The sequence below is a fragment of the Halichoerus grypus genome, chromosome 13, assembly GCF_964656455.1.
Source record: "Halichoerus grypus chromosome 13, mHalGry1.hap1.1, whole genome shotgun sequence".
Classification (NCBI taxonomy): domain Eukaryota; kingdom Metazoa; phylum Chordata; class Mammalia; order Carnivora; family Phocidae; genus Halichoerus; species Halichoerus grypus.
The window spans coordinates 36694783-36708372 of NC_135724.1; the positions used below are offsets into that span (position 1 = coordinate 36694783).

Genomic DNA, 13590 nt, shown 5'->3' on the forward strand with positions numbered 1-13590 from the left:
TGTCTCAATGAATAAATGAAAAAATCTTTAAAAAAAAAAAAAAGAGCAAGAATCTGTATATTACATTTGAATTCTCAGTTAGTACCATGCATCTGGTATATAGTAGATGTGCTCTCTACTAGGACCTTGTTCCTGCTAATTTTTCACTCTGCCCCCAAAAGTAAAAAAATAAAAGGCAAACAAAACCTGTGCTTTATCAAACATACTGTGAAACTTTCATAAGTAGTCTTTTAGATGTTTTTTTAACTTCAGCTTTGGGAATGATCTGCATATCTAGTGGAATCCAAATCCATCAATTCACTCCTGACCTCTTGCCAAATCCTATTGCTTTTCACAGTTCCTTACTCTCTTTGCAGCTTTCAACTGTTGTCCATGTTCTCCTTCAACTACCTTCTATGACTTCACACCATTGTCAGGCATTGACCGCTCTTGTTTCAGATGCCTCGTTGCCTTGATTAAATTAACCTACCTACCATCAGAGTAAACACATTCTTGTCTGCACTTTTGGGCTATCTTGCTATTTGTGTTAGCAGCTGCCTCAACAAAAAATCTTATTCTGTGAAAGTCCCCTATTGATGCAAGAATTTCTTCAAATTTAAAGTCCTGGTAGATTAATTAAGATACAGGTTTCTCCCCTAACCCTCTAGGTCTGGGGGCACCTGGGTGGCTCAGTTGTTAAGCATCTGCCTTCGGCTCAGGTCATGATCCCAGGGTCCTGGGATCCAGCCGGGCATCAGGCTCCCTGCTCCGCAGGAAGCCTGCTTCTCCCTCTCCCACTCCCCCTACTTGTGTTCCCGCTCTGTCAAATAAATAAATAAAATCTTTAAAAAAAAAAAACAAAACCCTCTAGGTCTGGTATAGACAGAATAAAGCAGCCTCTTCTCCCTTTATTTCAGACTCCAGTATTGGCATACTTTTTGCGGGGAGAGATCATGCCCAGGGTTTTTTTCCTGTTACTGTTGTTTATTAATTAGCAAGTTGTTTTTAAGCATCCTCCGTTCTCTTCCTAATTCCCTACTTCCCTCCACAAGTACATTTTCCAAGAGTCCCTATGGAAAGTGTTTGGAAGAGGAAGCCAATACGTGGCCTTGTAGCTCATTTAGCCCCAAATTTATTCTTAAATTTACTTAAGATTATCTGAGGAAAAAAAAATATATGCCAAAATACGTGTGCAGGTGGGTTCTCACCTTTTTAAGGGCCATTAGGTTCTCCTGTGAAAGCATGGGGCAGGGGTGAGGGGGTCAAACCTGTTCCTTAAAACAGCACTATTTGGAACAAAACCCCAGTGGCGCGGATATTAGAGGCAAGTTGTACTTAAAGGTAGAAAGTGCAGGAGTCTTCCCTCTCTGTGATCGTGGGCAAGTCACGAAACTTTGGGGCTTATTTCTTGTAAACTGGGAATAACCTTACGGGGTTATTGAGAGAGTAAATGGAATAACATAAGTAGAAGCACTATGAGAAACAACAACGCCGGTTTATGTGAACAGGGACGCCGAGCAGCCGGATTCCCACCCGTCGGGGTTATCCCCTTCCCCTAACTCTGGGGCCGCGTCACACTGAAAGCCCGCGGCGGCGGCGGTGGCGGCGGCTCGTCTCCATGGCAACCGCTGCTCCATCCCGGGCCGGCCCCCAACCCGGCCACGGGGACCGGAAGCAGCTTCCAATCCGGCGCTTCCCCGGCGTCTTCCGGATAACGCGGGGTCGCTCTTCCCGGTCGGGAGGTGAGAATCGAGGCCTCTTCTGAGCCCCTAGGCCGCGGGGAGAAGCGTCCCCACCCGGGGGTGGGAGGAGGCGGCCACGCACTCCGCCACCACCGCGAAGCAGCCTTCCCCGCTCCTCCCTCCGCGCCCGCCCTCTTTATACCCGCCCCGACTCCTGTCGCCCCCTGGCGCTTCCCGCGGCTCCTACCTGGTCTCGCACCTCCTTGCCCCTCACCGCGCGTCCGCGCGCCCCTCCCTTCGTCCTCCCCGCGCAGCCCCGCGGCGCCTGCCGCCGCAGCCGAACCCGCTCGGCTCCCAGCCGGCGCGCGCTCACCTGCGCTCGGCGCAGCGTCCCCAGCGCCCGCGCGCCGCCCGCAGTCTCGCGGAGCCGGGACCCGCGCGGGAGGGGCGCTGGCGGGGCGGGGCGGGGCGGGGCAGGTGGGCGACGCGTCCGAGGGCCCTCGGGCGCCAGCCCTCCGCGAGCCGGCCCGCTGGAGGAGGGATTTTGGAGTGAGACTCGGTCCTCTGCGGAAGGACCCGGATTCGGGGCTCTCCGCGAAGCCTCCGCTCCACGGAGCCGGTTCGTTATCAGCTGGCGTGCGGTGTTGGGGGTTCGGGCTCCCCGTCTCCTGTGTAGCGCCGAGAGCTGTTGTGCGGGCGGCACGTGTCGGCGGCTGGTGCTGAAGAGGCAGAGTCCGCCCCGGCCGCCCCTCTCTCTCCGTGACTTCCAGAGGCTTAATTTAGGGTCCCTCAATGTAACGCCGCCAAACGGCTTCCAAACTCATGGCCTCAACCCTTCCCGCCGCTCAGGTCTCGACCCTAGAGTCTGTCCCGGCCCAATATCGTCCGGTCTGCTGCTCCTTCTCTGCCCTGGGACCCGGCCTCCGGCCTCTTGACCACGCAGCACCGTGGGTAAGTGGATGGCCTGGATTCAGACCCCAGCCCTGCCCCTCCGTGGTCACGCTACCTGAGCTTGCCTTGTTAGGTTCCTCATCTACAACGCGGGCATGAAAATAACCATACAGGGCTTTTGAGAGGTTTTAAATAAGTTTATATTTAAGGTGCTGATAACAGTGCGTGGTAAATTATCTGTGTGTCATTTGTTATCACTTGCTACATTGCAATCACTTTTGTATCATTTATTTGGTAACATTGTTGTCTCTCTCTTAATATAAGCTTTAAGGAGCCACAGGCTTTGTTCAGGTCACTCTGTATCTTTGGTGCCTAAGACAGCGCTTGATGAAGTGGGGGGGGGGGGGGATGGTAGATTGCCTAAAGAGGAAAAACAGGGGCACATTTAAGATTTTTTAATTATTCATCAGTTACCAGTGATGCATATACTAAAATGGTGCTAAAAGTATCTTTCTAACCTCTTTCTGCTATGACACTTGGGGAAATTGCTGCCCTCATACATCACTCTGTTGCTGTTGACATTGTGGATTGATAAACAATCTTTTCTGTAATTCATTTCATAATACATAGCAATCCATTTGCCACTCTCCTTTGAGCCCAATTAAGCCAAGTCCTTGGGATATCCTTGAATAACTTGGGGAAAAAGAATATATTCCTGAAAATGTGCATTCCAGCATTATTTATGATAGTAAAAATTAGGAACAACCTAAATATTCTATGATAAAGGTAAATAATAAAGATGTTATGGATCAGAAGCGGAAGTGAATATGAATTAATGGAAGCACATTAAGATGGAGGAATATGCAATTACTTTTTCTTTTGAATGGTTCCTTTACTGTCAAAATAGTATTGTTTTAATACTACTTGATAGTATTAAACCTAATGTTATATTTAATACTGTTTAATAGTAAACGTTGAAAAAATCCACACGAAACTACTTCTCTCATGAGACTATTTCTTAGCACTCTTTGCAGCAGGCTAGAAAAAAAATTAATTGGCTCTTTGAGCCTGCCCCAGAGTCATAATTTTTCTCGAGCTTCCCTTATTTCTGCTCTCCAGGAGTTCCTGCACAATCCTGGCTGATCCCTTATTGTGATACTTAGTCAGCCTCGTGTGCATGATGTGCAGAATAGTGTGCATGATTTGCAGAATAAATTGGGAATTACTCATGCATATGAATTAATGCATCTTAGCTCTTAGATTCTCTTAAGGAAGTATTCTTTGAAAGTGTGGTTTATTTATTTTTTGTTTTGTTTTGTTTTAAAGATTTTATTTATTCATTTGACAGAGATAGATACAGTGAGAGAGGGAACACAAGCATGGGGAGCAGGAGAGGGAGAAGCAGGCTTCCCGCAGAGCAGGACGCCCGATGCGGGGCTCGATCCCAGAACCCTGGGATCATGACCTGAGCCGAAGTCAGACACTTAACGACTAAGCCACCCAGGCGCCCCGAAAGCATGGTTTATACTAAGATTAAGGGCAATACTTGCCGTATAGTCTGTTTCTAATCTTAGATGTATTGTTCTAAGAAACATTTGTCCATGTCATGTTCCCACTTGTTTGTTTTTCTTTTTTTTTTTTAAGATTTTATTTATTTATTTGACAGAGAGAGAGAGACAGTGAGAGAGGGAACACAAGAAGGGGCAGTGTGACAGGGAGAAGCAGGCTTCCCGCTGAGCAGGAATCCCGATGCGGGGCTCAATCCCAGGACCCTGGGATCATGACCTGAGGCGAAGGCAGAGGCTTAAGGACTGAGCCACCCAGGCGGCCCCCCCCTCCCGCCGACTTGTTTCTTTAATCATATTTAAGGAGTGTCCTTAAGGAAAACTTCACCTTCTTGAAGATTAAAGCCTACCTCTCTGTTCCCAGTCCAAATGTCTGCAAAGCTGAGCAAGTCATCACTCCTTCCACAAACTGCAGAGGAGTCTGACAGCATTCTGATAGTGAAGATGGAAGAGGAAGAGCAGGCCTGTGATCTGGACTCCAGCCTCCCCTGGAGCCACTCCTGCAGCCCAGAGACCTTCCGCCAGCGTTTCAGGCGGTTTGGCTGCTCTGATTCCGCGGGGCCCCGGGAGGCCCTGAGCCGGCTCTGGGAGCTTTGCCATCAGTGGCTGAGGCCGGCGGTGAACTCCAAGGAGCAGATCCTGGAGCTGCTGGTGCTGGAGCAGTTTCTGAGCATCCTGCCTGAGGAGCTGCAGATTTGGGTTCAGCAACATAGTCCAAAAAGCGGCGAGGAAGCTGTGACCCTGTTGGAAGAGCTGGAGAAAGAACTTGATGAGCCAACTGAGCAGGTAAAAAGGCATCTGGTGGGGGTGAGTGACCAGGTTGAGTTCGGAGCTCTGGGGCATCGCTGGGAGTAGAGCTCTCAAACTGTACTCCTACTCAGCATACTAAACACGTAGGGTAGTGAATGTCCTCCCGCCTGTGCCGGAAAACAGAGTGTGGCTCTGCTTTCTTCCTCCCTTTTCCTGAATCCCAGGATATTTTTCTGTGTAGTTTCTTCTCTATTATTTTTTTTATTTTATATTTTTTTAAGATTTTATTTATTTGTTAGAGAGAGAGCCCAAGCAGGGGGAGTGACCGAGGGAGAGGGAGAAGCAGACTCTCTGCCGAGCAGGGAGCCCAATGCAGGGCTCGATCCCAGGACCCCGGGCTCATGACCTGAGCCGAAGGCAGACGCTTAAGCCAGAGCCACCCAGGCGCCCCTTCTTCTCTATTATTTTATCCCAAAGTCCCAACAAGATTCCCTTCTTCAGCCTCAGTTATACCTAACTGCCTCCAGGTCTTTTTTGGACAAAGTGAGGACATGCCTGCAGAGAAGCTGACAGCCGGGGAGATCACTCAGGAGCCCCCACGTAGCCGGATCAAGCCCGGAAAGCAGCCGCTGCCATGGGCATCCCCGGAGTTTCGCTCAAGACAAAAAGGTGAGGGGCGGGATTCAGTTCATGGTGGGGACAAAGGTGGCCTCTCAGCCCACCACACACGTCTCAGCTGCTTTCGGCAAGCGGTCTCAAATCTCCCCTCCTGCCTCCTCGTCACCGTGGGGACTTCCACCATTAGATGTTGTGCTAATGATCATTCTCAGTGTTTTGTTCTTGTTTTTTTCCCAGAGAGTCTTACGATATCTTTCAGATTTTTAAATCCTTGACATCATCTCCATGGGGATTTTCAAACCTTTTTTGAAGAAGCATGACCCTTGGGGCGCTTGGGTGGCTCAGTCAGTTAAACGTCTGCCTTCGGCTCAGGTCCTGCTCCTTGTGTCCTGGGATCGAGCCCCACATTGGGCTCCCTGCTCAGTGGGGAGTCTGCTTCTCCCACTTCCTCTGCCCCTCTCTCTGTGTGTGCTCATGCTCTCTCTCTCTCTCAAATAAATAAATAAAATCTTTTTTAAATTTTTTAAAATTTATTTATTTGAGAGAGAGAGAAATAGCATGAGAGGGGAGAGGGTCAGAGGGAGAAGTAGGATCCCCGCTGAGCCTGGAGCCCGATGCGGGGCTGGATCCCAGGACTCCGGGATCATGACCTGAGCCGAAGGCAGTCACTTAACCGACTGAGCCACCCAGGTGCCCAATAAGTAAATAAAATCTTTAAAAAAAAATAAGAAAGCATGGCCCTTTTCTGAAATGAAATGTTGCCTGGAGTCCCAGTATAAAACAGATGAAAGCACAGCTACTGACGCAGGAACAAGCAGCGTCCATCCACAAGGGCTCCAACTTGGCCTGTCCCCCCTGAGGGACCCCAGAGGCACAGTCTAAAGACCACTAGTCTACCTCATCATTTTCTGTCTAGCTTCTTGCTTGGTTACTGGTGGCATCCAGTGTTAAAATCACCATACTGCTGCTAAGATGACTTTACCCTCACACCCTAAACTGATCTCTGTTGCTGCCTGCATCACTTTTTACAAAAGTGCTCCAAAATGGCTGCATGGCAACCTGTTCTTCTGTTGCAGATACTCAGAAGGTAAGTGCTGTGGGACAAAAGCAAAGCAGAATAAGGGGAATAGGTTTTACTAAACAAAGTAGGGACAGAGTCTTATTTAATAAAGTGGCGGAGAAAGCCTCTTTGATGAGCGACATTTGAGCAGAGACCTTCCTTCTAGATGATCATGCTGGATAAAATGGGAGTCAGAAATGAAGAGGGAAACCCCACTTGGGAGGATCTCCCCTTCTCCCCCCAGCACGGCTTCCATATTCCACAGGGCAGGGTTAGAGTTTTTCCAAGGTACTTTTTTTTTTTAATTAATTTTATTTTATTATGTTATGTTAGTCACCATACATTACATCATTAGTTTTTGATGTAAGGTACTTTTGATAAGAAAATATAGGAAAAACAAAATACAAAAATTTAGAGACTTAGAAAGTATTTCTCTTAATTGACAAGTACCTGCTCCCAAGAGGCTTGTACCAGGCACTTAACACCTCCAGTCTAGCAGTTGTCTTGGCTTAACTAAGAGAGCAATGAAAGTCTTTTCACACTGCATCAGGATCAGGAGGGAACCACCCCTACCTCAGCAGCTTTTTCTGGTAGTGACAGCAAAAGTAATCAGCCTCAAAGCCAGGTCTTGGGACCCCAGGGTTGACAAGAACTACGTTCTACCTCTGAATGTCCTCACAGAGGCCTTTCTTACATTTTTTATTTTGTTTTATTTTTTACATTTTATGTTTTTCACCATGATGACTGTACTCTTTAATCCCCATCCCCTATTTCCCCTATCCCCCCACTTCCCTACCTGGTAACTGATGGTCTGGTAACCATCAGTTTGTTCTCTGTAGTTAAGAGTCTGTTTCTTGGTTTGTCTCTCTCTCTTTTTTTTCCCTTTATTCATTTGTTTTGTTTCTTAAATTCCACATGTGAGTGAAATCATATGGTATTTGTCTTTCTCGGACTGACTTATTTCACTTCCCATAATACTCTCTAGCTTCATCCATGTCATTGCAAATGGCAAGATTTCATTCTTTTTTATGGCTGAGTAATATTCCAGTGTGTGTGTGTGTGTGTGTGTGTGTGTGTGTGTGTGTGTGTGTGTACACATCACATCTTCTTCCTCCATTCATCTATAGATGGACACTTGGGCTGTTTCCATAGTTTGGCTACTGTAAATAATGGTGCTATAAAATAGGGAGTGCGTGTATCCCTTTGAATTAGTGTTTTTGTATTTGTTGGGTAGATAACCAGTAGTGCAATTCCTGGATTATAGAGTAATTCTATTTTTAGTTTTTCGAGGAACCCTCATACTGTTTTCCACAGTGGCTGCAGCAGTTTGCATTCCCACCAACAGTGCAAGAGACTTCCTTTGTCTCCACATCTTCACTAACACTTTTTCTTGTGTTTTTGATTTTAGCCATTCTTACAAGTGTGAGGTTGTATCTCACTGTAGTTTTGATTTGTATTTCCCTGATGATGGGTAATGTTAAGCATCTTTTCATATGTGTTGGCCGTCTATATGTCTTCTTTGGAGAAATGTCTGTTCTTGTCTTCTGCTCATTTTTAAATTGGATTATTTGTTTTTTGGGTGTTGAGTTGTGTAAGTTCTTAATATATTTTGGATACTAACCTTTTATCAGGTATGTAATTTGCAAATATCTTCTGCCATTCAGTAGGTTGCCGTTTAGTTTTGTGGATTGTTTCCTTTGCAGTGCAGAAACTTTTTATTTGATGTACTTCCAGTAGTTTATTTTTGGTTTTGTTTCCCTTGCCTCAGGAGACATATCTAGAAAAATGTTGCCTATGGCTGATGTCAGAGAGATTACTGCCTTTGTTCTCTTCAAGGATTTTTATGTTTTCAGGTCTCACATGTAGGTCTTTAATACATTTTTGAGTTTATTTTTGTGTATGATGTAAGAAACTGGTCCAGTATCATTCTTTTGCATGTAGCTGTCCAGTTTTCCCAACACTTTGTTGAAGAGGCTGTCCTTTTCCCATTGTATATTCATTCCTCCTTTGTGGAAGATTAATTTACCATAAAAGTATAGGTTTATTTCTGGGTTTTCTGTCCTCTCTCATTGATATATGTGTTTATTTTTGTGCTAGTACCATACTGTTTTAATTACTGTCACTTTGTAATATAACTTGAAATCTGGAATTGTGATACCTCGAGTTTTGTTTTTCTTTTTCAAGATTGCTTTGGCTATTTAAGGTCTTTCATGGTTCCATACAAATTTTAGGATTGTTCTAGTTCTGTGAAAATTGCTGTTAGTATTTTGATAGGGATTGCATTAAGTCTGTAAATTGCTTTGGGTAGTATAGACATTTTAACAATGTTTGTTCTTCCAACCCACGAGCATGGACTGTCTTTCCATTTCTTTGCATTGTCTTGAATTTCTTTCATCAGTGTTTTATAGTTTTCAGAGTACAGGTCTTCCACATCTTTGGTTAAATTTATTCCTAGATCTTTTATTGTTTTTGGTTCAGTTGTAAATGAGATTGCTTTCTTAATTTCACTTTCTGCTGCTTCATTATTAGTGTATAGGAATGCAGCAGATTTCTGTACATTGATTTGTATCCTGCGACTTTACTGAACTCATGTATCAGTTCTAATAGTTTTTTGGTGGAGTCTTTAGAGTTTTCTAGATAAAGTATCAGTCATATGCAAATAATGAGAGTTTTACTTCTTCCTTACCAACTTGGAGCCTTTTATTTCTTTATGTTGTCTGACTGCTCTGGCTAAGACTTCAGTACTTTGTTGAATAAAAGTGGCGAGAGTGGACATCCTTGGATTTTGATGGTAGGGACCAGACATTGAAGTCACTTTGGAATTTGAGCTATCAAAAATGAATTTGAGACAGAATCCTTACCATTTACAAAATGATTTCTGTTTACACCAGTAACAATGCCATTCAGCTAGTACTATAAAATACATATAAGAGTAGAGGTTTTTTGTAAATGGGTACTCTGCTACCCTTGATTTATTTGAGATGTCAGTTATCCTAATCTATAATCTTCCCCCTTTCCCCCCTAATTTGTATTTCTGACCATATTTCCATATTCATTCTTGACCCCTTGGCTTTCTTCATTTCATTTATCATTATTAAACTTTTATTTATTGACCTTCATACTGAGTCTTGTTTATTACTACCCACTGCCACATCTGGCTCCTCTCCATCGGTTGCTTCTCTGCTTCTCCCATAATTCCTCATCCTCTAGTCCCTTTTCTTCCAGATATTTTTTTCAGTCTCTGATATAGCTTTTTACTCTACTCACCATTCTACCTTTTGCATGGAGCTTTTCGTCTTTATAGTTGACTATCTCCTCAATATATAAATCTTTCCTTTTTGCCTTATGATCTTCTCAATGTTTTGTGACTTCCTGTCTCCATCTTCCACATCGTGGTGCTATTTTATAAACATGCTAGCCAATAAATAATCCATATATATTTCCTTTGGATCATTCTATTTGCCTTTCTTTCTTTCTGAACAGAAAAGAAAGAGAGTTCTGTCAACAGAACTGGTGACATTGCTTTTCTGTGTATTATTTCAGTTAAAGACCCGAAAACTATAAATGTGAATTCAGCTTTGACGCAAAAGACTTCTCCAGGCATGGAGCTGCATTACACCGTTTCTAACACCCTTCCTGTGGATGCTCCCCAGAGTTGCACGTATAGAAGAGGCAGTGAACAAGATGGCAAGTTTGAAAGAAGACAGAGAAACCCTTTTGGAAAAAAACAACACAAGTGTGATGAATGTGGCAAAGTGTTCAGTCAGAGCTCAGCCCTTATCCTCCATCAGAGAATCCACAGTGGGGAGAAACCTTACGCATGTGGCGTGTGCGCAAAGGCTTTCAGCCGGAGTGCCGTCCTGATTCAGCATCGAAGAACGCACACTGGGGAAAAACCCTACAAGTGTCATGAATGTGGCAAAGCCTTTAGTCAGAGCTCAAATCTTCTCAGACATAGGAAAAGACACACGAAAGAAAAAGTCCCATCAGTGTTGTAAGGGAATCAAAGCATTTGCTCAGACCTTTTTCAGCAGGAAAAGACACAAAGCACAAACACTCCTTTAGTATTTCAGTGGGCACTAGTTTGCTTTCAAAAGTCATAAAAGCTACAGGAGAGAATGTAAAATATCTTCTGTCAACGTTGTTTGCTCTTCTGCTTATCAATACAGTGTCAATTCAGATGTTTGAGATTTTCGTGAAAGCTTAATTTGGATTTCCATCCCTAGGGCAGCTCTTGAACAGACATTCTCAAACATGTTCTATTTCCATTACTAACACAAATAATGAACTAGTACATTTCTTTTTAGACAAATTTTCCCTGTTGAGAAGGAATGTGTGAGTTACTCAGGATTAAAATAAGTATTTTCCCCCATTCCATAACTTGAGCATTGGAGTTCCCAGACCAAAGATTAGAGCATTTAAAAAATTTTTACCATTTGTTTTTTGTTACCAGACTCAAAATATGAGAATAGGATTGAGGAGGCCCAAAAGAATGTGTACCTTCAGACCAAGGCTGAAATGTCCAGAGTCATTGTTGGGGGGTAGATGAGTAAAGGCATTTAATCTCTTATGAAAATTCACAAAAGCCTACACTATTGATGATACTAAGTAGGCTTTTTTTTTTTTTAAGACTTATTTTGAGAGAGAGAGAGAGAGTATGTGAGTGGGGAGAGGGGCAGAGGGAGAGAGATTCTCAAGCTGACTCCCCTGCTGAGCGAGGAGCCCACAACCCTGAGATCATGACCTGAGCCAAAATCCAGAGTCACATGCCTAACCAAATGAGCCACCCAGGCGCCCGCTAAGTAGTTTTCTATGTAGGAAAAAAAAATCTCCTTTACAATGTAATTTGGAAATAATTCAGTGAAAACAGCAAGATGGCTCTACACGCCTTAGGTAAGGGCATAAACATAAGGAATGTTATAATAAACAGGGCTATCTATGGGTGCTTGTATAAAGTTCATGATCATGTTAAAATGAAAAGAGGGGCGCCTGGGTGGCTCAGTCGTTAAGCATCTGCCTTCAGCTCAGGTCATGATCCCAGGGTCCTGGGATCAAGTCCCTCATCGGACTCCTTGCAAAGCGGGGAGTCTGGTTCTCCCTCTCCCACTCCCCCTGCTTGTGTTCCCTCTCTCGCTGTGTCTGTCAAATAAATAAAATCTTAAAAAAAAAAAATGAAAAAAGGGAGGTAAAGAAAGACTGTCCAAATAAGACTGATAGAACACGAATATGAGCAAGTGTGGTCTATAATGGAGAAGTGTGCCACAGCTCACGTGGAGAAGGAAACCCTTAACCAGCTGACAGCTCTCCTTCAGTGTTCTTCAAGGCCCCTTTTCTGGCATAAATCAGCTGTGAGCATATTTCAGGCATCTCAAGACAACCATTTTCAGGGTCTTATGCATTCTCAGTAAGGTTTGTTTCTAGACAAGCTGTCAAGACACCAGCCCCTGTGTTTTGACACTCTTGTACAAAATTTCTAAAGTTTAGTTTGAAGAGTCCGCTGAGTTTTGCCCATACTTAAGTTAGTCAGATTTCCTGTTTAAAATGACTGACTTATATGTTATTGCAATTATTCTGACAGTATACAACATGATGTTCTTTTCTAGGGATTCTTGATAAAACTGTGTTACAAGAATACATGCATTAAAATGTGTTCTGTGGTGCCACAGTTACCCAATATGAAAGCAAACATTAGAAATGAAAGTCCTTGGGAGAAGGGAAGAGGGGGCTTATAGTGAACTTTGGGATCCTTGTGAAGTATAAACATTGTATTATCAGAAAACCTAACTACATCTAGTGCTTAGAGTAACTGCAGAAACAATTATGGGATTACTGTGCTCTACTTAGAATATTGATAATGTAAGAATGGTAAGGGGAGAAGTGAGTGTAAATTGTAATTACAGAGTTTTCTGATAGCGATTATACTTTGTAGCTCTAGTGAATATTAATATATAGAGGGTTTTGTATATTTTCAGTTATTAAAAGTATAGGTATCTTTGGGTTCATTCTCTTTGTAATTAAAGGAACAAGCCATCTATGAAAGCAGCAAATGCCTCAGATATGTGTATTGTGAATTATTGCTTAATTATGGAAAGACAGAGTTTCTTGTTACTATGAATAAAATGACAGAATCTCAAATCAGGCATTCTGAGGGAAGTTGTCTTCACTTGGTGCTGCCATAAACCTTAAGAGATTGCATTCTTTGCATTGTGAATAATCTGAATTTCTCCTGCAGAAGGTGGTGTGAGTCATATCATCTAAGTACATGACAAAATCTTTAAAGGGTATTGCTGTGTCCTGGGAGTTAATCATGAACTTACATAGGTCTCCTAATGCTAGTTCATTCAAATGGAGATTTACCAGGACTTGGGCTAACCTTGATTTTAAAAATTAGTAGGATGTTAGCACCCGCATTAGATTAATTTCCATAGATAGTAAATACTCCCAAATGAAATTGATATTTTTATGAATTTCACTTCATCTTGGCCTTTAGTATTAGCTATAATCCTATGTTCCCTCTTTACCTCTGTCTCATTCTCTTCAGAGACCAGATCACATGTTGGTCACTGCCCTTAAACCTTCCTGTATTGGGAATGCTTCTGGATGCAAAATCCACCTGTGGTGGTTTAAACAAGTAAGGCTTTGTAACCAGAGATCTGGAGGTGAGTTGCTGCTGACTGTCAGTCAGCAGGTGGACAACGACTGATCTGGATGTGGTCTCTGCCCTTCTTTTGGCCTTTCCCTCATGTTTATTTTCTCAGACAGGCAAGAGAGCTTCCCAGCTCCAGGAATGACATCCAGGGCCAAGTCAGGAAGAAAGAGGAATTGGAGCTCCAGCCATGGCCATCTCCTTTGCTAGGAAAAGTAAAAGCTTTCCACGAAACTCCAACAAAATTCTGCTTATGTTTCCTTGTTGCAAATGTGTTTGGTAAAGCATGAGTTTTCAACCTCTAGAGGGAAAACAGCAGGGCAGGTGGGTTTTGGCAATGACATTGGGTCAACCAACAGTGTTTGCCACACTCTTTGGCCACCGTCCTTTTCATGGGCA

General features: G+C 43.7%; 2 protein-coding genes and 1 long non-coding RNA gene across 6 annotated transcripts in view; 2 read left to right on the forward strand and 1 right to left on the reverse strand.

Moving 5' to 3' along the window:
• LOC118533882 (uncharacterized) overlaps positions 1–2040 on the reverse strand; it is a 146264-nt gene extending 144224 nt beyond the window's left edge. For both annotated transcript variants that reach the window (XR_013443337.1, XR_004916409.2), the window contains exon 1: positions 1909–2040. This is a non-coding gene — a long non-coding RNA (uncharacterized LOC118533882). The remainder of the gene's footprint in view (positions 1–1908) is intronic.
• LOC118533873 (zinc finger and SCAN domain-containing protein 30) overlaps positions 1–13590 on the forward strand; it is a 508183-nt gene that overhangs the window by 423704 nt on the left and 70889 nt on the right. The gene's annotated exons all lie outside the window — the stretch shown is intronic.
• Positions 1643–12685, forward strand: ZNF396 (zinc finger protein 396). Its single transcript, XM_036089363.2, has 5 exons — positions 1643–1721; positions 2511–2612; positions 4482–4903; positions 5395–5536; positions 10089–12685. Exons 3-5 carry the CDS (start codon positions 4487–4489, stop codon positions 10541–10543), a joined length of 1014 nt encoding a protein of 337 aa, XP_035945256.1. The 5' UTR covers positions 1643–1721; positions 2511–2612; positions 4482–4486; the 3' UTR covers positions 10544–12685.